A 22,778-nucleotide genomic window follows, 5' to 3' on the forward strand; every position below is an offset into this window, starting at 1 on the left:
TATGTCCAATAGGAAGCGCAGAGCGGCTGGGCACCTGTTCCTAGGACCGCCCGCCGGGACAGCCGGCAGGTGAGCCAGCGGGTTTCCCGCCCGCTCGCTCCAGGCGGCGCCCTGGCCCCGCCCACTGCCCCTCTCGGCCCCGCCCCCGCCCCGCCCTCCCGCGCGCCGCCATTTCCGACTACGCCTCCGCTTATTTCGGCTCGTCTCGGCTTCCGTCCCAGATGATCCCTCCCCGAAGGAGCCGCCGCCTCCTCCACCTCCCGAAGCTGGGTCCACCTCCGCCGCCTGTGGCGTAGCCGGACTCTGCGTCGGGGCCAGCCAGAGAGGGGCGGAGGTCCCGAGCCCGGTCTAAGCCCGAGCGGGGGGCCATGGAGAAAGCGGCCCGAGGCGCTCTCCACACCGATTAAGCGGGCCCGTTGCGGCTGCAGGCGCCATGGACCGAGCCCCAGCAGAGCAGGTACGCGGGCTGGGGCTGGGCCAGCCGGGCCGGGGGGCTGGGGTGGCCGCCTCCTCCCGGCGGGCTCCGAGCCTGGGCCCTGAGGGCCGGAGTCCCCGGGTTCCCGGATCCCCTGGCGCGGGAGCCCCGCGGCGCCCCGCTCCGCTGCATTGTTCCCGATGCTGCCTCTGGCTGGGGCACTTCTTGAGCCTTGTTTACCGTCCCCCGCCCCGGCTGGGGCTGCGCTTGTGCCCCTCCTCCCCGGCTGGGGAAAGGGGCCAGAGGACTCCAAGGCGTCCGTGCTCCCCGGGTGGAGGGCTTGTAACTTCCACCGAACCTGCCCCCCGCTCCCCTCCCGTCGGCTCTGGAATGTGTTTTCAAGGTGGAAAGGCTTGTGAGGGCTCCTCACCCAGAGAGGCTGTCAAGAGCGAGTGATGGCTGCGGAGGGGGCAGCTAGGGGCTTTTTTAGATCTGCGTTCCATCGAGCGGAGCAGTGTTTCTACGGTGGCTCAAGGGAGGGGTTCCCTTTAAGATATGAACTACGACGGCTTCCCCTTGCCCTTCTACCTCATTATTTTGCAAAAATTAGTGTGGTGTTTAGTTTTTTTTTTAAATCAAGCTTATATCTTAAGGGTATAGGACCCGAAGCATGCATTCTTGGAAGCGATCCACAAAGAAGTCCCATAGTGTCTGTCTTGTTTTTAATTGCACCAAGTTCTTGATTATCCTTGCAAAGTAGGTGCTAGGAGGCAGGGATTTTTACGTTGTCATCACAACTAAAATTATATATATATATGTAATGTTTTATTCCCCTCCCCCAAAGTTTCAGTATTTTCCAGTCTTGAGACCTCTATGAAATGACGGAAATTTGATGAAGTCAAAGTTTATTCACTCTCCATTCCCCTCTTCAATCGCAAGCCTTGCCCAGTGATGAGTTAGTCTAACAGATGAAGCAAAAGGAGAGATTAGTGATTTGCCTAATTATTTTACAAGTGGATGATTAACACCTTAATAAACGAGACAGGATTTCCCAAACTCCTCTGTATAATGGATTGTATGTTGCTAGCCAAAGCCAGTTTTGATTTAGAAATTGGGCTCTTTCAGCAGGCAGAGCAGTTTCCTAGTTGTGTATATTTGTTTCTAGAAAAGCTTTAGTTATTTTTTTAAAAAAAAGCTTTCTGTGACTATGGCTCTGAAAACACAAATGTGTTTATGAAACAAAGCAAAATTGATTGGAGCGTTTTGGCAAATACATATGGGCTTTCCCTTCACCCAGAGTATCTATAGAAGGCCTATATCCAGTTTAGTGAAAAACAAGATTTTAAGGTATCTATTAAAAATGCCTGAGATTTCAAAGCCTGACAAATTGCCGGAAGCCGGTCCATCCTTGCTGCTTGACACAGTTGCTGCAGGAAAGAAACATCTTCACAGCATATGTTTCAAGGGACCTGGCGTATATAGCATACTGTTCTTAATGTGTTTGCTCCCCTTAGTGCTATGTGTTTTAACCAAGGTCACCTCTCCCAGAAAGGTTGTTTCCCCAGGTAGGGATTTTTCCCTGAAGTTAGGGAGGGGATACAACCCCTTAACTAAGTGCCAGGCGGGTAGTTAATCACTTTAACTACAATCACGCTTAAGCTACATAATCTTTACTCCCTGGAATGGAGATAAGAAACGCCCTAACCTTTGCAATAGAAATTGACAGGATTAAAATCAACTGGTATAAATACAGATGTAACAAGACAATAACATCAGATCCTAACCAGAACTTGGTTGGAGATCCCGACCAGAACTTTGGCTGGAGATCCTGGCTAGAGGTCCTGACTAGGCTGCTGATCAACTGAAGGCTGTCTCTGTGTCATTCCTTCTTCACCGACTCTGTCCACACCTTTGGGGACCCCTGGACCTGCTGGGGTTGGACCCCAGCAACAAATTAATAGGAAATTTTCTCGAATGATTTTCTTGTATGCGTGTCACTAATGAAAGGGTTAAACATTGTGGCCCTCTACCATGATGCCAGAACTATTACCAGAATGCTACCACATGTATACTTAGGGTTCCTTTCATCCTAGAGGAGATGTAATTAACTATTTAGATGATCACTTGTGTGTGATTATCTTAACAGCAAGTGCTATGAGCAAATTATTTGAACTAGAGAGCCTCTTCCTCTTTCATCCTACATTTTTTCAAAGTCCACAACCTATTTAAAATTTTGTAGAAATTTAAGAAATAGAAGAAAACATTTTTTCCATTCTTTTCCCTCCAGTACCTCCTGCCTCTTCCCCAGCCTGATCCCAAGTAAGAGAAAAATTTCAACCACTCCCTTGTAATTACCCCCACACATGGAAACCAAGATCCAAAAAAGTGGTGCTGTTTTCCCTAGTTCATGCTGTAGGCGGTTGATTCAGGGGTCCCTGGATGGCAGGTGCTTCATTTTATATTAGCATATTTCTGGGGTAAGATTCCATTATTTTCATGATATTTTCAAAGGGATCCATCATTGAAAAAAAGCTGCCATTAACTTAATGGTAAATTGGGTCTAGAACAGATTTCTCAACTTTGTGGAGTTCTTGATTGTTTGTACTATACCAGAGTAATGCAAAGCCTTTTCTAGGTTATTAGGAATATACTTTTATATTTTTACTAACGAAGTGAATTTAGATAGGTAAAAATTATGAAAAATATATGTGATAATGTGCTGAATTTCCATTTTTCCTCACAAAATGGTTTTGTGTTTTTTGTTTGTTTTTTTCATTTTAAACCAGTGTTAGTTTATATTCAGAATTTCTGGGAATGCTTACAGCATTTATAACTTATTATGATATTGGAGTGGTTAGCAATTAATAGAAGGTAAATTTTCTTTTAAAGTACTTAATATAAACTTTCTACATTTCATCTTAACCTAATTGAAATCCCTGGAGTATTACCGTGTAACTTTTAAAAATATATCTTTGATTGAAAAGATAAATTGTATATATTTGATCAAGATTATAAAAATTTGATCAAGATTATAAAAAGTTATTAGGAATATATGCTAGATAATAGTCTTAATTGCAATAATGACTATATGAAAGAATCTTATAACCAGAAGAGAATTTCAGGAATATTATCTTCTAGCAAGACTAGTTTAAATCAAAGCAAGTAGCTTAATTTTAACTGCCAGATTAAGATGTTCTAAGAACAGATACGGCTTGATATAATGTATCTTTTTATCCTTAAAAAAACAAAAAGAAAAGCTGGTGTAAAGGGATGTGAAGAATAAATCATGAAGTTTATTTTATTTATAAAGGCTTTAGTGTTTCTATTTTTAGAAAATTTAGAACAGTGTTTTGAGATTTAAAAAAATAAACAATGGCCTTAGAAGTGACAGAACACTTGAGGTTTACAGTCTCCTTTGAATTGTTAAATAATTTAAATATTGGCTTAAATTTTTAGTACATTAACATTAGATAGGGGATTTTTTTTGTTTGTTTTTTAAGAATTGACAATGTTCTTGATCACTATTGTCTTTAATTCTTAGAAAAGCAAATGTGTAACAAATAGACATGACTTCATACAAAGTGCTGCTCACCAGTAAACATACAAAATTATCTGGCTTATAATTCTTTCCTTTAAATAATGTGTAAACTTCAAATAATATCAACACTGCAATTAAACATATTTTAAGTAAATTACTATAAAATGTAATACATAATATTTATAGTTTGCCTTTATGAATATAAGCTAGTAATCTGTTTTAACAGTTTTTTAAAATAAAAAAAAATAAAAGTAAATAATGCTCATTTAGTGAAATTGCCATTTGGAAATTTTAAAAGGCAGCCTATTTAATAAAGGGCTAATATGCAAATTGACTGCCTAATGACCAGTCGTTATGACGCACACTGACCACCAGGGGGCAGACACTCAATGCAGGAGCTTCCCTCTGGTGGTCAGTGCGCTCCCATAAGGGGAGCGCTGCTCAGCCAGAAGCCGGGCTCACCGCTGGCGAGTGCAGCGGCAGTGGCCGGAGCCTCTCCTGCCTCCACAGCAGCACTAAGGATGTCTGACTGCCAGCTTAGGCCTGCTCCTCATGAGTTAGACATCCCCCAAGGGCTCTCAGACTGTGAGAGGGCACAGGCTGGGCTGAGGGGCACCCTCCCCCGACCCCCCCCACACACACACAAATTTTGTGCACCGAGCCTCTAATTTCCCATAAGCCATTAAATCAAAGAGGAAGTAAAATAGAATTTTATGTTACTGAAAAAGTAATAACATGCTGTAGTGAAAACCTATGAATGTGTCTGAGGCAAATATATAGTATAAATACTTTCATTGTTAAACATTTTAAAAGGAAAATAAAAATTAAGCATCTAAGGCAAGGAGTTAGGGGAGAAAACCCACAAAAGCAAGGGAGAAAATGTAAAAACATGAATAAAATAGATAATCCAAAAACTAGTATTAAATTTAGAAAACTGATTTTTAGAAAAGCACTATCAGATTTTAACAGGATTAGATGCAGTCCGTTTTAAGAAAAGGGGGAAATATCTGGATAGCAAAGCAAATGGGCAGTGTAAGTTAAATACTTTGATTTTTTTTTTTTTATGTATAACTACTGCAGTTTATTTTGGCAAGTGGTTTACTTTCATTGTAAGCCATTCCAATCAGAAAACAATACAACTAGCAGGTATCTCTTAAGCATTAAAATGTTTTTCATTTAGAAGTCATTTATTTTATCTTTTGCCATAACATATAAAATATCTTAATATTTGATATGTCAGATTTCTACCTTAACACAGTAAGAATGTGGAGGCTTTCCATGATCATATTTTTTTCTGTAGGTGTGTGGTACATACTGAAATTTCACTGTGGGAGAGTGCCTTACTGTGTTCCAGTTCAGTCTTGATATTAAGTGGGTGACATTTTTCTGTTGCTTAATCTGGGAAAATTATTCGCACTCTTCTGGAAGTTCTATTTTGGAGGGTTTTAATGTACATTTCCTGATGATGTGTGCTTAGTAATAATGTTTGCCCATTTTCCCTAAACCTGTCTATACTGTGCTCTTTCCTGAATATGTGCTCAATGCATATTTATTGAATTATGAAGACTTTTAGTGATATGAATGCATTTGTTTAATAAAAACCTCATTTTAAAGAGCGCTTAATGAGGTTTTTCTAGTTTGATGTTTTGAGAAATTCTTGGGTTTTCTAGATTACTCACATTAATGAGGTTTTCTTATTGACATTTGTTTTAATATATGCAGATTTTAAAATTAATGTGGAGCTGTTTTTTCCCAATACATGTTTTTGGGATTATTGTGATTTTTCATTAGTTTGGAAAATTCTGAAATAATTTCTAAAAGAGAAAGGTAATTTTATTATGTAGTGTTGTATTTTTAAGCAAATAATACAGGAATTTGTTCTTTGTAGTTAGACTTATACCATACTTATATTTCCTTTACTTTAAGGAGACAACTCCTTACTATAAAATTTCTGATTTCTAAAAAATAGATTTTGGCAAAGGTAGAGAGAGTAAAACCAAAATTCAAACTGAAGAATATTGCATGAAGTAACTATTCTAATTTTCTCAAAATGTTTTTGTTCTCCACTGTGGTAAGACATTTTTCTTTAATTTCTATACTAGTATAATTGAAATATTGCCAGAATCTGTTGCTTAATGTATTATCTATACAGGGTTTATTATATGGAATTTTAAGAATAGTTCACTATCTTAACATTGGATTTCAGGTCTGAAAACAGCAGATGCTGCATTTTGATGTATTATAATGAAGGCCCCAAAGTCACAATAAACAACTTCTAAAAACATAAAGAATTGTAACTACAGGGGAGAAAGTTAGCCAGTCTGTTCCTACTAGTGACATCTTCTGTTTGTACAGCTGTTGACTACAGCAGATTCTCTTTTTTGCTGAACACAAAGGATCATTTTAATGTTTGTGAATTGTATTGTTGAACTCTGATATCTAGAATTACACTTAGAAACCAGTACAAACTTTAATGTTTAAGGGTATATAGGGGTGGGCAAAAGTAGGTTTACTGTTGTGAGTACTCGAAACACAGAGCTTATTTTTCTATTATTTATATTATTATTATTATATTATTTATTATTAACCTATTTTTGCCCACTCCTTTGTACTGTGTATGTGAAGACATTAGTTATAATTTATGCATGACACCTTTTAAACAGTGACTTCCCTAAATTCATGAGACCCTTAAATAAAAGTATAGATGAAACTAGTATAAAAAACTTGCAACTTTTTACTTGAGCAAGAATTTGAATTTGTTGTTACAAAAGTAATTTATGACATTATTTTTTTAGGTGGGGGTGTCCAGAAAAATGTTCTTAAAATTTTTTTGTTTCTTTATAATTATATTAATAGCACTCCTTTTTTCATGTTAGACTGAGAATTTGATGTAATCATATTCCTTGTTTTAAAACAAATCCTAATGTCTTCTCGTCCAGATTTATAAAACTATTCAGAAAATCCATATAAGTTCAGAAGGACTTTTTGATTTTTAAAAATACTAAAAGTTATTTTTTAGTATAGTTAAAATGTGATTTATTTGCCTTCTTATGCATATGTATAAACTATATAAAGCAAGCTTCCATTATCTGTGTATTATTGTTGAAACTCAGCTTTTTTCCATAATTAGGGAAACATTTATTAGGTTGATTATTTTATGCCTTATATAAATAAGTTTGAAGTTCTAGTGACTGTTAATGTGAATAGAACTGGCTTATTTTATTAGCATTTGAAGGGGTTTTTACCTCCTGTGTTGAAATTCAAGAAACTGAGTTTAGTTCTCAGATATTTGTAAGTTCAATGACCTATCTACTTCAGATTTGGTTAGTGGTATAAAAGTAGACTTCAAAGTTAAATCAGATTTGAGGAAGGATATTGAATTAATACTGCTATATAGTTCAGATTATCTTCTTTCTCCTTTTTAAAAAGTACTTCTGAATTTCCAGTGCAATCTTTTTAGAGAAATTTTTTTCTGAATAAGGCTATATATTGAGCATATCAAGTCTTATCTTTAGTGTTTCTTGGATTTGTTACTAATTACTTTTCTGAGAAACAGGCCTGAAATTTATTCTGAGAACTCTGCCTTGGTGAGAGCTTCTGATAAATGCTATCCTAGAGTGTTTGTTGGGGAAAAATTCTGGTTAGGATTGTTGATTTGAGGTGATTGATTTAAGTGGTTGAAATATTGGACTGCATTTCACTTACTGGTTTATATTTATGTGGTTTTTTACATTCTGCTTTTGCAGAATGTGCCTATAGGTTTTTTCTTTTATAATTAAATTTTTAAAATTTGTTGTTAAATATGATAGATGCAAAAAGAAAACTGCCTGACACCAATATACAGCTAAATGAATTATATAAGGTGAATACCTTCTAAGTATCACCCAAATTAGGACACAGAACGTTGCCAGGCACCCCAGAATTTCTTCCCAATCACAGCTCCTTCTTTTCTAACAGTAATTCCTATTCTGACTTTTATGGATCATACTTACTTTTCTTTATAATAAGTAAATGTCACCCATATGTGCATTCTTAAATACTTTAGTTTTTAAAGTGTCTTTTGAATCTCTAGATTTATTATAAGAAAAGATATAAAATAAACTAAAATGGAGTATATATTCTGAATTACTTTAGTTTGCTCAGCTTATCTTCTGGGAAACTGAAGTACTTATTTTTCCCCCCGTTTAAGTGTGAAGCAGAAGTTTTCTCCCCCTTATATATGTATATTTTAAATTCATCTTAGACATTTTCCTTCCATGCTAATCTAATTTCCTGAAAAGGACAGAAATAGACTATTTAAACAAATATAATTATCCTTCAGAATGCTGCTTAATGATCTCCCCTCCCACCCCCCCAAACAAAATTAGTTAAAAACACATTGTTATGGAAAAGAAAACCCAGACAAAACAAAACACATTGTTAGTCTGCAGAGCTAGATTTCTTACTACCAACCATATTTGGGGACTCTGAGGTTTGACTGACTTCCTTCTACTCTTGATTGTTAAGACATGATTTACTAGAAATGTAGTAACCTTTGATAAGTTTTCCCCAGTTTCATTTAATGACTTTTGCTGTATAACTTAATCATATTCAATTATTTTAATTTGTCCTTGTGTTCCTTTGGATGTTTTGTGGATAATGAAAAGAGACCTAATTACTGTTTGTAAAAACTGACTTGTTAAATTGTGAATTAATATTACTTAAATATTTTGCTCATTTGTTAATAATGTGTTTCACTTTCTCTTTGAAGAATGTCAAGCTGTCAGCTGAGGTAGAGCCATTTATTCCCCAGAAGAAGAATCCTGATACATTTATGATCCCTATGGCACTCCCAAATGAGAATGGAAATGTTTCTGGTATAGAACCAACTCCAATTCCCAGCTACTTGATTACTTGTTATCCATTTGTGCAGGAAAACCAATCCAATAGGTAATTTGTTTATTATTTTCTTTTTTAGTTGGGGTGGGAAAGGGAGGGGTAGAAAACATAGAAGTTGACAAAGCACACCACTTAATTTTTTCCTTTTATAACTTGTAAACATGAATCATTTTTCTATTCATTAAGAGGAGTAAATAAAGCCAAGTGATGTAGAAATTTGAAAACTATTAACATGGATTATTTTCTCATTCTTTCTAAAAGGATATGGAGTTCTTTGGATATATTTTCTATAATAAGTAAAATTTGTCTGAAGTATATTGACTTAAAGGGAGGAATGAATTACTCAGGAAGAGATAAGCAGAGACCCTTTTTTGATATTAGGTATCTAATCATAATTGCCAAGATAATCTGGTATAAGAAGAAAATATCAAGGGATAGTCCTTAACTTTGAAACTTTTATGGTTAGTTAGCATATAACTCTAGACTCTGATTCTAGTTCCAAATTTAGCTTCAGTGCTATAGCCTACAGCAATGGTTCTCAACCTTCCTAATGCAGCGACCCTTTAATATAGTTCCTCGTGTTGTGGTGACCCCCAATTTCATTGTTACAAATTGAACATAATTAAAGCATAGTGATTAATCACAAAAACAATATGTAATTATATATGTGTTTTGCGATGGTCTTAGGCGACCCCTGTGAAAGGGTTGTTCAACCCCCAAAGGGGTCGCGACTCACAGGTTGAGAACCGCCGGTCTATAGGATGATTTAACAAATTGCTTGCAATTCAGATAATGTGTAACCTAGTAACCACTAGGTTTCTAACTCTGCTTATGTTGTCTGGATGATTAGCACTTCATTGGTGTAGTTTATTTTATTGCTGTGTAAAAGTAATTTTAGATTCTTTCAAGTTATATCACACACAGAAAATTGTACTTCTCTAGCATTGTGGGATAAATAGATGAGGTAGCTAGGCTCTAGACCAGGGGTGGGCAAACTTTTTGACTCGAGTGCCACAATGGGTTCTTAAACTGGACCGCAGGGCCGGAACAAAAGCATGGATGGAGTGTTTGTGTGAACTAATATAAATTCAAAGTAAACATCATTACATAAAAGGGTACGGTCTTTTTTTTTTTTTTCTTTCTTTAGTTTTATTCATTTCAAACGGGTCGGATCCGGCCGGCCATAGTTTGCCCACGGCTGCTCTAGACTCTGCCCAGCCACCCCTGAGGGCTAAGGCAAACAATATTTCTACACATCTATAATCCATTGTGACGCACTAGTGTACCAAGGCACATTCTTTGAGAAATTACGGATACATGAGATATGAGATCACTAAACAACTTTCTCAAGTTAAATATTCAAGTTAATAATCTGAAACTCTTAATAGTTTAGGGGATTGGACAAATAGTAGAAACTAAGGGATCCTTCTCAAGTAAGTTAGCATTATACTTAAAAAATCTTTGACCTATATGGACTATGTCCATAGTAATTTGTAAACTAAAATTAATAATAGTATTTTTTGTATTTAACAAAATGATCAAGTGTATAGTATGGCAGATTTAAGTTTTCTTACCTTACCAAATAATTTTTTTTTTGTTCTTTTTAAATTTATTTTTGTTTGTTAATCCTCACCTGAGGATATTTTTCCGTTGATTTTAGGGAGAGTGTAAGGGAGAAGGAGAGACACAGAGAGAGAAACATCAATGTGCCTGTACACATCGTTTGGTTGCTTCCATTACAGCCTGACCAGGGCCGGCAGGGGTCAAGCCTGCAACTGAGGAACGTGCCCTTGACCAAAATCAAAACCGGGACCCTTCATTCCACAGGCCGATTCTTCATCCACTGAGCCAAACTGGCTAGAGCACCAAATAATCTTTTGAGAATTCATGAGTAAGCCAGTTAGCAGATTATGTAAAAATATTTTCAGAATTATGGCAGTGAACATTTTTCCATTTTGCTTTGTCATAGGAGTAGTGAGGAAAAGCTCTATGATCCAGCTCTCCTTGACCCCTCATTCTGTGAGAAGGACTGCTGAGACAAAAATCTTGCTGGTGCTTTATAGGAACTGCACCAGAAAAAGCTCTAATACTAGGAATAGTAGATGGCAGTGGACAGGCTTGCCTTTTCTTCTCTTCTTTCCCTTGGATCTGAAGCCTGCTTCCATTGCCAAGAAGGGAAGCCAGGAATAGAGCTGGACTTGGCCAAGTATTTAAGGGAGTATGGGAGAGGAGTAGGAGGTCCTTGGGTCTGAGCTAAAGAATGAGATGTGGAGGAACCAAATCACCTATTGTAGTGATCACTTTACACAATGATCACCTTACGCTGGTGTTTGCAGAAGGCTATCACAGTTATTAGCATTGGGTGGAAATGTAGTACTGCTGGCAGATTCAGCAGCTAGGTGTTTAACTTCTAGGCAGAAATATCATGAGGATGTTAAGGAGAGAGTTACAAATAAGAATATGTATTTTTTAAATGTTGGAAAGCAGTAAAACTGAAACTATCAGTTTGAATTCCTTTATACTGTCATTTAAATTGTTATATATACACTAGAGGCCTGTTGCACGAAAAGATTCGTGCAATAGGCCTTCCCTTCTCCCGGCTGCCGGCACCGGTTTTCCTCCGGCACCCAGGATCTAGGCCTTCGCTCCGGCCGGAGGCGCCTCCAAGCCTCTCGAGGCTCCGGCAGCCGGAGCTGCCTTCAGTCTTCGCTCCACCGCTTTGCGCCTATGTATGCAAATTGACTGCCATCTTTGTTGGCGGTTAATTTGCATATCTCATTGATTAGCCAATGGGAGGCATAGCGAAGGTATAGTCAATTTCAATCATTGTCTATTATTAGATAGGATAATTTCTATAGCAAAGAAACATATAAGATAATTTTATCTCATTTTTCAGAATTATTGTGAAGCTACTATTCTGTTCTGTGTTTTCTTTTATTAAAATGAGTTGAGATTTTACTTTAACATTACTTTTATAATTGTCAATAGCTTTGTTCTGTTTTTGTTTTTACAGACAGTTTCCATTATATAACAATGATATACGATGGCAACAGCCCAATCCAAACCCTGCTGGACCATACCTTGCCTACCCCATTATATCTGCTCAGCCACCTGTTTCTACAGAGTATACATATTATCAGCTGATGCCAGCACCATGTGCCCAAGTTATGGGTTTTTATCATCCTTTTCCTACACCTTACTCCAACACCTTTCAGACTGCAAATACTGTAAATACTATAACCACAGAATGCACTGAACGTCCAAATCAACTTGGACAAGTCTTCCCGTTGTCCAGTCATAGAAGCAGAAACAGTAACAGAGGACCAATGGTACCAAAAGTAAGTGACTGATTTTGATTGGCTTTTATGTTTGATATTTCTGTTGTTAATAATAGAGTAAGTAATCTGCCACTTGTACTGATTAGCTTTAAATGCTGAATTTACTACAAAACATTTTGTTCACTATCTATCTATATATATAAAAGCCTAAGTGATCGGCCAACTATTCGACTGTCTGGCCGTCCAACCGGTAGCTATGACATGCACTGACCACCAGGGGGCAGATGCTCAACACAGGAGCTGCTGAGCTGCGGTTCTCGGGTGACGCGCACAGAACCAGAGAGGAAGGAGTCTTATTCCAGGGTTTGTCACCCGAGAACTGCCCTCTGGCAATCTGGGACCCTTTGAGGGATGTCGGCGAGCCAGTTTCGGCCTGATGGCTAGGCTGAAGGATCCCACCGGTGCATGAATCCATGCACCAGGCCTCTAGTCATAAAATAGTTAAAGGGTTATAGTATTTATAAAATAATTCTGTTTTTTATTGTTTTTCATTTTTAATTGGTGATTATTTATATTTGTCTTCAAGTTCCTTCAAAGTGTTTTACATAAACAAAATGCACAAATATTTCCAAATTAGTTTAATTTAGTGATAAAAATCGCATAGTGACACAGTATTTATAAGTGGTTAGTTTGGATCCCATGCTAGGATATTGAATGGCTCATGCACTTCAGGATATTTCAGTCTTCAAAAATCAGCAGGAAATATTATGGAAAAGAACATTTGTCTATCACCTCTGAGGTTTCCTCATAAAGCAGTGGAGCCGTTCAGAAATCAGAGATGGAATTTTTAAAAAGCTGTAGAAATATGAGGGAGTCATTTTGATAGAAATCATAATTCTACATAATCTTATAACTAGATTAAAACCTGTTATAAAACATCCCTAATATTCTATAATATTTTTCTAGAAAGAATTAGCAAGTTTTTAATTCACATTTTAACATAGATCTAAACCAGACCTGTGAGTTCAAATAAGTGAAAATTTTGGATTAGTAGGATATAATTTTGTCATAAGATTTTTAGAAGATGGTATAAACATTAAATAAAAAAGCTTTCTCCAGGTAATAGATAAGAATTAATAGTCTTATAATATTCTAGCTATTTTCCTATTTTCATCATACAATTCCACCTACTAGATACAGAGTAGATAGCTGTCTATCACCTCTCACCCATTCTCATTAACACTAATAAAAAAAATCTTTGTTAATTATCCAAGGCCAAAAATTAGATCTGTTCAAAGGCACATTTGCTTTTTACCCCTCTATAGTCTCCACTCAAATGCAGTCTGGTTTAAAATAAATCAGGTGGCGTTACTTTCTTCCATTGGAATTTCATTTTTCCCTTCAACTTCATTGTTTCTGTCTTGTGAATTTTTAGGAGGAATGCCACTTTGTTATTCAGAAGGTTACTTTTCTATTGAAGCCTTAGTATCAAAACAAATAAAAAAAATTTTTCTTCTCAGCACTTTTGAACTAATGGGAGGCAGAGTGACTTATTTCTTAGATGTATCTTATATCTGTATCAAGGAGTTGGTGCTTTGCTAGATCCCATTAGCCAACCTTCATTGAAAAGTCTTTTCTGTCTTTGGCATACTTTTTACAAATTAAAATACAAGCCAGCAGCAGAAGTTGTTTTATTAATTATTGATTGAGAAAATTAAGAATGCAAGTAACAATTAAAATGAATTTATATTTTTATTTATAGTAGTGTAAATGGTTATTTGAAAAATAGTGTTTAAATGTGTCTACAATACCTATTTAGCCTATTATGATTGGCTGCAGATAATATCATGAAATCCTAACACAGAAGTCCTGTTTCCAGCCGAAACCGGTTTGGCTCAGTGGATAGAGCGTCGGCCTGCGGACTGAAAGGTCCCAGGTTCGATTCCGGTCAAGGGCATGTACCTGGGTTGCGGGCACATCCCCAGTGGGAGATGTGCGGGAGGCGGCTGATCGATGTTTCTGACTCTCTCTCTCTCTCCCTTCCTCTCTGTAAAAAATCAATAAAATATCTTTAAAAAAAAAAAAAAAGAGAAGTCCTGTTTCCCCGTGAGTTGGGAGCCACTGATTTGGAGCATACATTTAGGTATATTGTATAGTGGATGTGTATTCTATAATGTTTAGTACATTAACTAGAATCTTAATTTTTTTTTTTACTTAAATCATCAACAGCTTTTACAACAGCACATAAGAAGCAAAAGGCCACAGGTGAAAAATGTAGCTACTCAGAAAGAGACAAATGCAGCAGGTCCTGATAATCGATCAAAAATCGTGCTTCTGGTAGATGCTTCACAGCAAACCGGTAAGGCAAGGTTTCTTCTGTACAGTATATGTTACTAATTTTTATCTGTTGTCATGCATTGGCTTAATAATTGTGGATGATACCACTTTTTATGATTCTAGACTTTCACCCATTCATTTATCCTGCCACTTTGTGAAATTCTCTAGAAAGGATGAAACAGTCCATGTCCTTAATGTTCTTTCAACTTGTTTGCTGGCTTATATACAATTTTGAACAGGGTTTGAGGTTTCCTCATAAAGCAGTGGAGCCGTTCAGAAATCAGAGATGGAATTTTTAAAAAGCTGTAGAAATATGAGGGAGTCATTTTGATAGAAATCATAATTCTACATAATCTTATAACTAGATTAAAACCTGTTATGAAACATCCCTAATATTCTATAATATTTTTCTAGAAAGAATTAGCAAGTTTTTAATTCACATTTTAACATAGATCTAAACCAGACCTGTGAGTTCAAATAAGTGAAAATTTTGGATTAGTAGGATATAATTTTGTCATAAGATTTTTAGAAGATGGTATAAACATTAAATAAAAAAGCTTTCTCCAGGTAATAGATAAGAATTAATAGTCTTATAATATTCTAGCTATTTTCCTATTTTCATCATACAATTCCACCTACTAGATACAGAGTAGATAGCTGTCTATCACCTCTCACCCATTCTCATTAACACTAATAAAAAAAATCTTTGTTAATTATCCAAGGCCAAAAATTAGATCTGTTCAAAGGCACATTTGCTTTTTACCCCTCTATAGTCTCCACTCAAATGCAGTCTGGTTTAAAATAAATCAGGTGGCGTTACTTTCTTCCATTGGAATTTCATTTTTCTTTTGAACTCTATTCAATTATCCTTTTACAATTGCTTAGATCCGTTAGGAGCAAGAAAGGATCTGAGAATCAGTTAAAAAACAATCTTGCTGACAGTACTTGCTGTGTGGTTTGTAGGGCATGAAACAGTGATATTAACAGACTCTGACAAATGGTTGGGGTGGCTATGGAAAAGAATCACATGTAATATCTTACAAAGTTTTCTATGTTTTGGTTGTTCCTAAACATAGTGAACCATTTATATGTGATTTCAACCCTGGGACTCCTTGAAAAAATCATCTGTACTTTAGTTTTATCATTGTGACCACAAAATCAGCCTTCTGAAGTATCTATCCTATCTAATAAAAGACAAAAAGGGTAATTAACTGTACCTCTGCTACACTTCCCATTGGCTAATCAGGGTGATATGCAAATTAACTGCCAACAAAGATGGTGGCCGGCAGCCACGCAGCTGAAGCGAACATGAGGCTTGCTTGCTCCAGTGATGGAGGAAGCCAAGGTTCCCCACCTGCCATGGCCCGGCTCTGAGCCCTAAAGCAACAATGTTTCAATTATAGAAGCTAAACAAACCCCAGATACCTGCTTTCAGCCAGCCGTGGCCTCAGAGCTGGGAGCGCCAGTGATGGCAACAATGTTTCAATTATAGAAGGTAAATAAATCCCAGAATAAAAAAAAAAGAAAAAAAGGAGAGGCTGGGAACTTCAGTTGCCTGCCAGCCTGAAAACGGCACTCAGCCCCTCACCCAGACTGGCCAGGCACCCCAGTGGGGACCCCTACACTGAAGGGGGTGTGATCAGCTGCAAACAGCCATCAGCCCCTCACCCAGGCTGGCCAGTCACCCAAGCGGGACCCCCACCCTGATCCGGGACACCCTTCAAGGCAAACCAGCCTGCCCCCACCCGTGCACCAGATCTCTATCCTATATAGTAAAAGGGTAATATGCAAACTGACCCTAACAGCAGAAAGACTGGGAATGACTGGTAACTGTGACACACACTGACCACCAGGGGGCAGACGCTCAATGCAGGAACTGCCCTCCGATGGTCAGTGCGCTCCCACATGGGGGAGCTCTGCTCAGCCACTGTCACACTCAGGGCAGGGTCGATGGGGAGGTATGGCTCTACCCCGTCTCACATAGAGCAGGGCCCGTGGGGGGGGGGGGGGGGGGGTGTTGGGGCGCTGCCCCCTGTCACACACAGAGCCGCAGGGCAATCAGGGGGTTTGGACGTTGCCCCCTGTCACGCTGATCCCGATGCCGGGAGTCCTCGCGGCTCCGCTGATCCTGCCCGGCAGAGTCACAGATCCGGGTCCCAGACTGCAGACAGCCTTGCCTGCTGCCGCCTGCCTTCAGTATGCAAATTAGCCACCATCTTGTTGTTTCAGGGTGGGGGTCGCCACTGGGGTGCCTGGCCAGTCTGGGTGAGGGGCTGAGGGCCGTTTTCAGGCTGGCGGGCGACTGGAGCTCCAAACCTCTCCTTTTTTCTTTTTTTTTTATTCTGGCATTTATTTACCTTCTATGGCTGTCACTGGAGCTGAGAGCCGGCTTTCTCTCTGAGGCTCGGCTGAAAGCAGGTTTCTGGCCTTTGTTTTCTGTATTTGAAACAATGTTGCGACTCCAGCTCTGAGATCCCGGCTGACTGACAGGAGGTTTCTGGAGTTTTGTTTATCTTCTATAAATGTTACAATGTTTCCAACTGAAGCTCAGAGGCTGGCAAGGCAGGTGGGGAACATTGGAGTCCTCTGTCACTGAAGGAAGCAAGCCTCCCTATTCGCATCAGCTGCCTGGCTGCTGGCCACCATCTTGGCTCTCAGTTAATTTGCATATACTCACTGATTAGCCAATGGGAAGGGTAGCGGTCGTACGCTAATTACCATGTTTCTCTTTTATTAGTGTAGATAAGAGTTTAGTAAGTTGGGTACATATAATATATAAAAGTGAATCGCATTTAAGTGTGCCACCAACAAATAAAATGTAAGAAAAGGTGCTATTTATAATAGCAATAAAAATATTATTTCTTGCAATGAACCTTATATAACATGTATCAGACATTTATGCAGGAAACTATAACATTATTATAGGACATTGTATTAAAAAAATCTAAATATTAGGTTCATTCAGGATGATTTGATATTGCAAATGTTATTTGTCCCTAAGTTAGCCTGTAGATTCAATGCAGTTCCAATCAAAATTTCAAAAGACATTTTTGGGAAACTTTCAAACTAATCTATCCTATCTAATAAAGAGGGAATATGCTAATTGACCCTCACGCCATTGCAAAGATGGCAGCGCCCACAGCCAATAAGGAGGGGATATGCTAATTGACTGCCCCACCCTCAAAGATGGCGGTGCCCAGTCCCATCAGCTCCGCTGGGATGGCAGGTGCACAGCAAGGCGGGGCCCGCCCCACGTGCCTGCCTTTGGAGTCTCAAGTCCCCTCAGCCCCCAGCTGCCCAGGGCCAGCCTGCAGCACAGGCAAGCCTCAGATGGTGGCTGCCCAGATGTCCAGCCACCCAGGGCCACTCAAGACTCAGGTAACCTGGGTAGGCCGAGGCTTGCGCTGCTGGCAGTGGCAGCAGCAGAGGTGTCATGGGGGGTTGCCTTTCCCTGATCACTGGGTGACCTCCCACCCCTGAGGTCTCCCGGACTGTGAGAGGGGGTAGGCCGGGCTTAGGGACCCCCCTCCAGTTCATGAATTTTTATGCACTGAGCCTCTAGTCTACACTAATAAAAGACAAAGATGCTAATTGACCGTACCTTGGCTATGCCCTAGCCAAACCCACCAGCCAATCAGAGTGACTATATGCAAATTAACCCAACCAAGATGGTGGCCGGCAGCCACGGAGCTGGAGCAAGCAGGAGGCTTGGTTGCCCAGGCGATGGAGGAAGCCAAGCTTCCTGCTCCGGCTATGGCCTCCACTCATGGCAACAAGTTTCAATTATTGAAGACAAATAAATGCCAGATACCTGCTTCCAGCCAGCCTCCACTGGGAGCTGGGGTGACTGGTGGCCGTGGCCAGCCTGCAAACAGCCATCAGCCCTTCACCCAGACTGGACACACCATCATGAGGTGAGGGTCCCCACTAGGGGGCTTAGCCAGCCTGAAAACGGCCCTCAGCCCCTCACCCAGGATGGCCAGGCTCCCCAGTGGGTACCCCCACACTGAAGGAGCTGTGGCCAGCCTTCAAACAGCCATCAGGCCCTCACCCAGGCTGGCCAGGCACTCCTATATCATAAAAGGGTAATATGCAAACTGACCCTAACAGCAGAAAGACTGGGAATGACTGGTCACTATGACACACATTGACCACCAGGGGGCAGATGCTCAATGCAGGAGCTGCCCTCTGGTGGTCAGTGCGCTCCCACAGGGGGAGCTCTGCTCAGCCACAAGCCTGGCTGATGGCTGCCAGTACAGCGGTGGTGGTGGGAGCCTCTCCTGCCTCCTCAGCAGCGCTAAGGATGTCCGACTGAAGTTTAGGCCTGCTCCCCGCTGGCAAGTGGACATTCCCCGAGAGCTCCGGGGCTGCCAGAGGGATGTCTGACTGCCAGCTTAGGCCCAATCCCCCTGGGGAGCGGGCCTAAGCCAGCAGGTGGTCATCCCCCAAGGGGTCCCAGACTGCGAGAGGGCACAGGTTGGGCTGAGGCACCCCCCCCCCCCCCGAGTGCACAAATTTTTGTGCACCTGGCCTCTAGTCTATACTAATAAAAGGGTAATATGCTAATTAGACAGGATAGACCGGATGTCCTTCTAGACAAAGCCACGGTGGTGGGGGCCAAAGCAGAGGCGGTTAGGGGCGATCAGGCTGGCAGGCAGAGGCAGTTAGGGATTATCAGGCAGGCAAACAGAGTGGTTAGGGGCGATCAGGCCAGCAGGGGAAATTGGCTAGGGGTGATCAGGCAGGCAGGCAGGCAGAGTGGTTAGGGGTGATCAGGCAGGCAGGCAGAGTGGTTAGGGGCAATCAGGCAGGTAGGCAGGTGAGCAGTTAGGAGCCAGCGGTCCTGGATTGCGAGAGGGATGTCCAAGGGGTCCTGGATTGGAGAGGGTGCAGGCCGGGCTGAGGGAACCCCGCCTCCTATGCACAAATTTTGTGCACCAGGCCTCTAGTATATATATAAAAGCCTAAGCAGCTGGTCACTATGACATGCACTGACCACCAGGGGGTAGACTCTCAATGCAGGAGCTTCCCCCTGGTGGTCAGTGCGCTCCCACAGCCAACCTACTGTGGCCAGCCAACCTCCCGCGGTTCCTATCCCCAGCTGGCCAACCTCCCACGGTCCCTTCCCCCAGCCAGCCAACCTTTTGTGGTCCCTCCCCCTACTGGCCAACCTCCCATGGTCCCTCCCCTATCGGGACTGGGCGAGATGGCCCGGATCGTTGGCCAGGCAAAGGACCCCACCAGTGCATGAATTTGTGCACCAGATCTCTAGTTATAAAGGAGTACTGGTCTGCACACTCCACATTGGGGATCAAGCCGGCAACCCCGGCATGTGCTCTTACCGGGAATCAAACCATGACCTAGTTTGTAGGTCACCGCTCAACCACTGAATCGGGCTAGAAACTTTCATATGTACACATGCATTCATTTGTCTGTCTAAGAATTTTGATAGTAGTATTAATAATAGCAGGCCCCCCAAAAACCCAAGTGTCCCATCAGTGGTACAGAGGATAAGTACATTATAGTATAGTCTTACACAGTGACATTAATGAATTACAGTCACATCCATCAGAATCTCAAAACCAATGTTGAGGGTATGGTGGGGTGGGTAGCAAGTCTGAGAAACATGGGCAGTATGATTTTATTTTTATAAAGTTAAAATTGCAAAATTACATGATTTATGTTTTAAGAATACAGAAATTTGTGGTAAGTATTTTTAAAAGGGAGGAAATAATAAACACAGAATTTAGAATAAAGGGCAGTCTCTGAGGGAGGAAGAGGATGCAATGGTGGAGGGGACCATGCAGTCGACCTCAAAGGATTGGGTGATGTTCTCTTTGTTAAATGGGTAATGGGGGGATGGTTTTATTCTCTTCATAATAAACATGTTATAAACCAACTTGTCAGGAATATCTTACGTTTTTATAATCTTTCAAAAAAGTTTTTACCATTTACGAAATTAGATGTCTTTATTTTCTTACAACCTTAGTGATAATTTAACAATTTATCAGCTTGGTCCTCACAACAAGTTGTTACACTTTTCTTGCCTTGTAGATTTCCCGTCAGATATCGCTAACAAGTCTCTCTCAGAGAGCTCTGCCCCGATGCTCTGGAAGTCCAAAGGCAGGAGGAGAAGAGCATCCCACCCTACTGCCGAATCTTCTAGTGAGCAGGGAGCTAGTGAAGCTGACATTGACAGTGATAGTGGCTACTGCAGTCCCAAACACAGCAACAACCAGCCCACTGCAGGGGCTTTACGAAATCCTGATTCTAGCACCATGAATGTAGGTGACATTGCTTTGATTTCTTTATCAGTCATCTATGTCAGTATTATTCTTATGTCCTCTGCTAAAGCTTAAGTACCTACTTTCATTAACAATCCTATAGTAATAAGATGGTTATAAACATCTTGTATATTTTGTTATTAATATGAAAAATATTCTTTTATGGATGAGTATTTTTTCTGAGATTGTAATAAGCATCCTTCACACTGACTAGATTCGGAATCATTTTGTAAGGAATGTGGTATTGATTTTGAGCAGAAAATAATTGTCTCCTTTTTGTTTCTATTTTTAGCATGTGGAATCATCTATATGTACAGGTACTTATTTTTCTGCATAGTGTTTTGCTATAATTTCTTCTTTGTCTATGTCAAAGTTTTGCTTTTAAGTATTAACCTTGCTGATGTTGCAAAAATTAGAAATCTTTCAAAGTGATTCACATTAAATAAAAAGTACAGTCTTGCTGATAAAATTGAGAATATGCCAGCCAAAGGTATTCTGCAGATGACACTTATATTACTGGGAACTGGAATACCACTTAAAATTTATGGAAAATTTTCCACTATTACATTTACAGTGACCGAATTTCAGTACATAAAGTTAAGGAGCAATTTAGCTTTTGACATCTGCTGTAAATAAATCATATTTTAAATCTTATTTGTTACAGGTAGTGTAAATTGGTCCAGTGTAACTTGCCAGGCAACTCAGAAGAAACCTTGGATGGAAAAAAATCAGACATTTTCTAGAGGTGGAAGGCAGACTGAACTAAGAAATTCACAGGTAATTTGAATTAGGTCGGACAAATTTGATTAGTGTCAGATGAATTATTTTAAATGGTATAGTGATTTTGAAGTCAATGTCCTTAATTTTTAAAGATGTATATTAAATTACTTAAAAGTAAAATATATCTCTAAGCTTAAAATGGTTTAGCCAGTAAAATGATTCAAGTAATGAAACAAAATGGCAAAATGTTGAAAGTAGGTGGTATGTATGCATGAGCATATATTGTACCATTCTCTACTTTTCTGTGTTTAAGAAATATTTTTTGATATTTCATACTTTTAAAATAGAATACTATTCAATCCTGCTTCACCTGCTGACTTAGCCATATAAATATTTTAAAGAATTTCAATGCTTTAAAAATTGATCCTTTGAACTTCAGGCAGAACTGCAGCCTTGTACATGTGACTTTGCTTGACTATAGGCACCATATGCCATACTCTGCTTGTGCACTGCCATAGTGATGAATGCCTCTTCCTAATGCAGCCATGTTAGGCAGCTTCCTGATCTTGGGGAGCAGGATCTAGCTGCAGTAGGGTGGAGCAAGTTATATATTGCCACAAACTTCCAATACTGTCTTCCTGCATTGGTTGTCTATGAAATCAGGGACTGTATATTGGTCAGTATTTTTCCTTTTTAATTTTTAGATAGACTTTTTGTTTTCCTTAAATCTAGTCAAGGAATTAAGGTTAGATGAATAGATCTGTGGATGAACTGAAATAAGAGTAAGTTACTACAAGATCAAGTGGACCAATACTTGCCTGTTTTTGTCTCCCTAAAATGAAGTACTTCAGATGTTCCTAACTTTAATTAGGGTGTTAGGAAAACAAGCAGAATAATTCCCTCTTCCCTATGGTTGTTGCAAAAATGAGTTGTTATTGTTTGTGGCAGGCTTGTGAAGCAGTCTAGCTTTATTTGATGAAAAACAAAAGCTTGCCGGGGTTCTTGTCCCAGCATCAAGAAGGGTTCAGGAATCTGGAGAAGGAATACATAGATGACATAGGAATCCAGAGACTAATAAAGAGTCCGGAGACAAAATAAAATTTTGAAAGGCACTGGGGGTCAGAGGAGCTTAGCTAAAGGAGCTAAGTTCTAAGGTCTTAAGTTTAAGGCCTTAGGTTCTCTCCGACCCCAGGACCCCATGCTTTTTATTAACACAGCTTGTCCTGAGGCAAGGCAGAGATATATACTTCAAAGGATCAGGGTTTGGTATAGAGTCCATTGTCAGAATGGGGGAATTAGCTTATGGCTGTTCAGGTATTTGGCCAGTA

The 22,778-nt window shown here is 39.9% G+C and overlaps 1 protein-coding gene across 2 annotated transcripts in view; it reads left to right on the top strand.

The window, feature by feature from the left end:
- The first annotated feature begins 269 nt into the window (after positions 1-269).
- SECISBP2L (SECIS binding protein 2 like) overlaps positions 270-22,778 on the top strand; it is a 65,946-nt gene continuing 43,437 nt past the window's right edge. For both annotated transcript variants that reach the window (XM_070423317.1, XM_070423324.1), the window contains exons 1-7: positions 270-457; positions 8,704-8,882; positions 11,845-12,169; positions 14,339-14,468; positions 20,501-20,730; positions 21,023-21,047; positions 21,395-21,507. In XM_070423317.1, coding sequence (XP_070279418.1) covers positions 434-457; positions 8,704-8,882; positions 11,845-12,169; positions 14,339-14,468; positions 20,501-20,730; positions 21,023-21,047; positions 21,395-21,507 — 1,026 coding nt within the window. In that variant the 5' untranslated portion in view covers positions 270-433. The remainder of the gene's footprint in view (positions 458-8,703; positions 8,883-11,844; positions 12,170-14,338; positions 14,469-20,500; positions 20,731-21,022; positions 21,048-21,394; positions 21,508-22,778) is intronic.

This window comes from Myotis yumanensis, unplaced genomic scaffold (genome assembly GCF_028538775.1).
Source record: "Myotis yumanensis isolate MYYU_CA2020_CCGP unplaced genomic scaffold, mMyoYum1.0.hap1 SCAF_1, whole genome shotgun sequence".
In the NCBI taxonomy this organism is placed as follows: Eukaryota; Metazoa; Chordata; class Mammalia; order Chiroptera; family Vespertilionidae; genus Myotis; species Myotis yumanensis.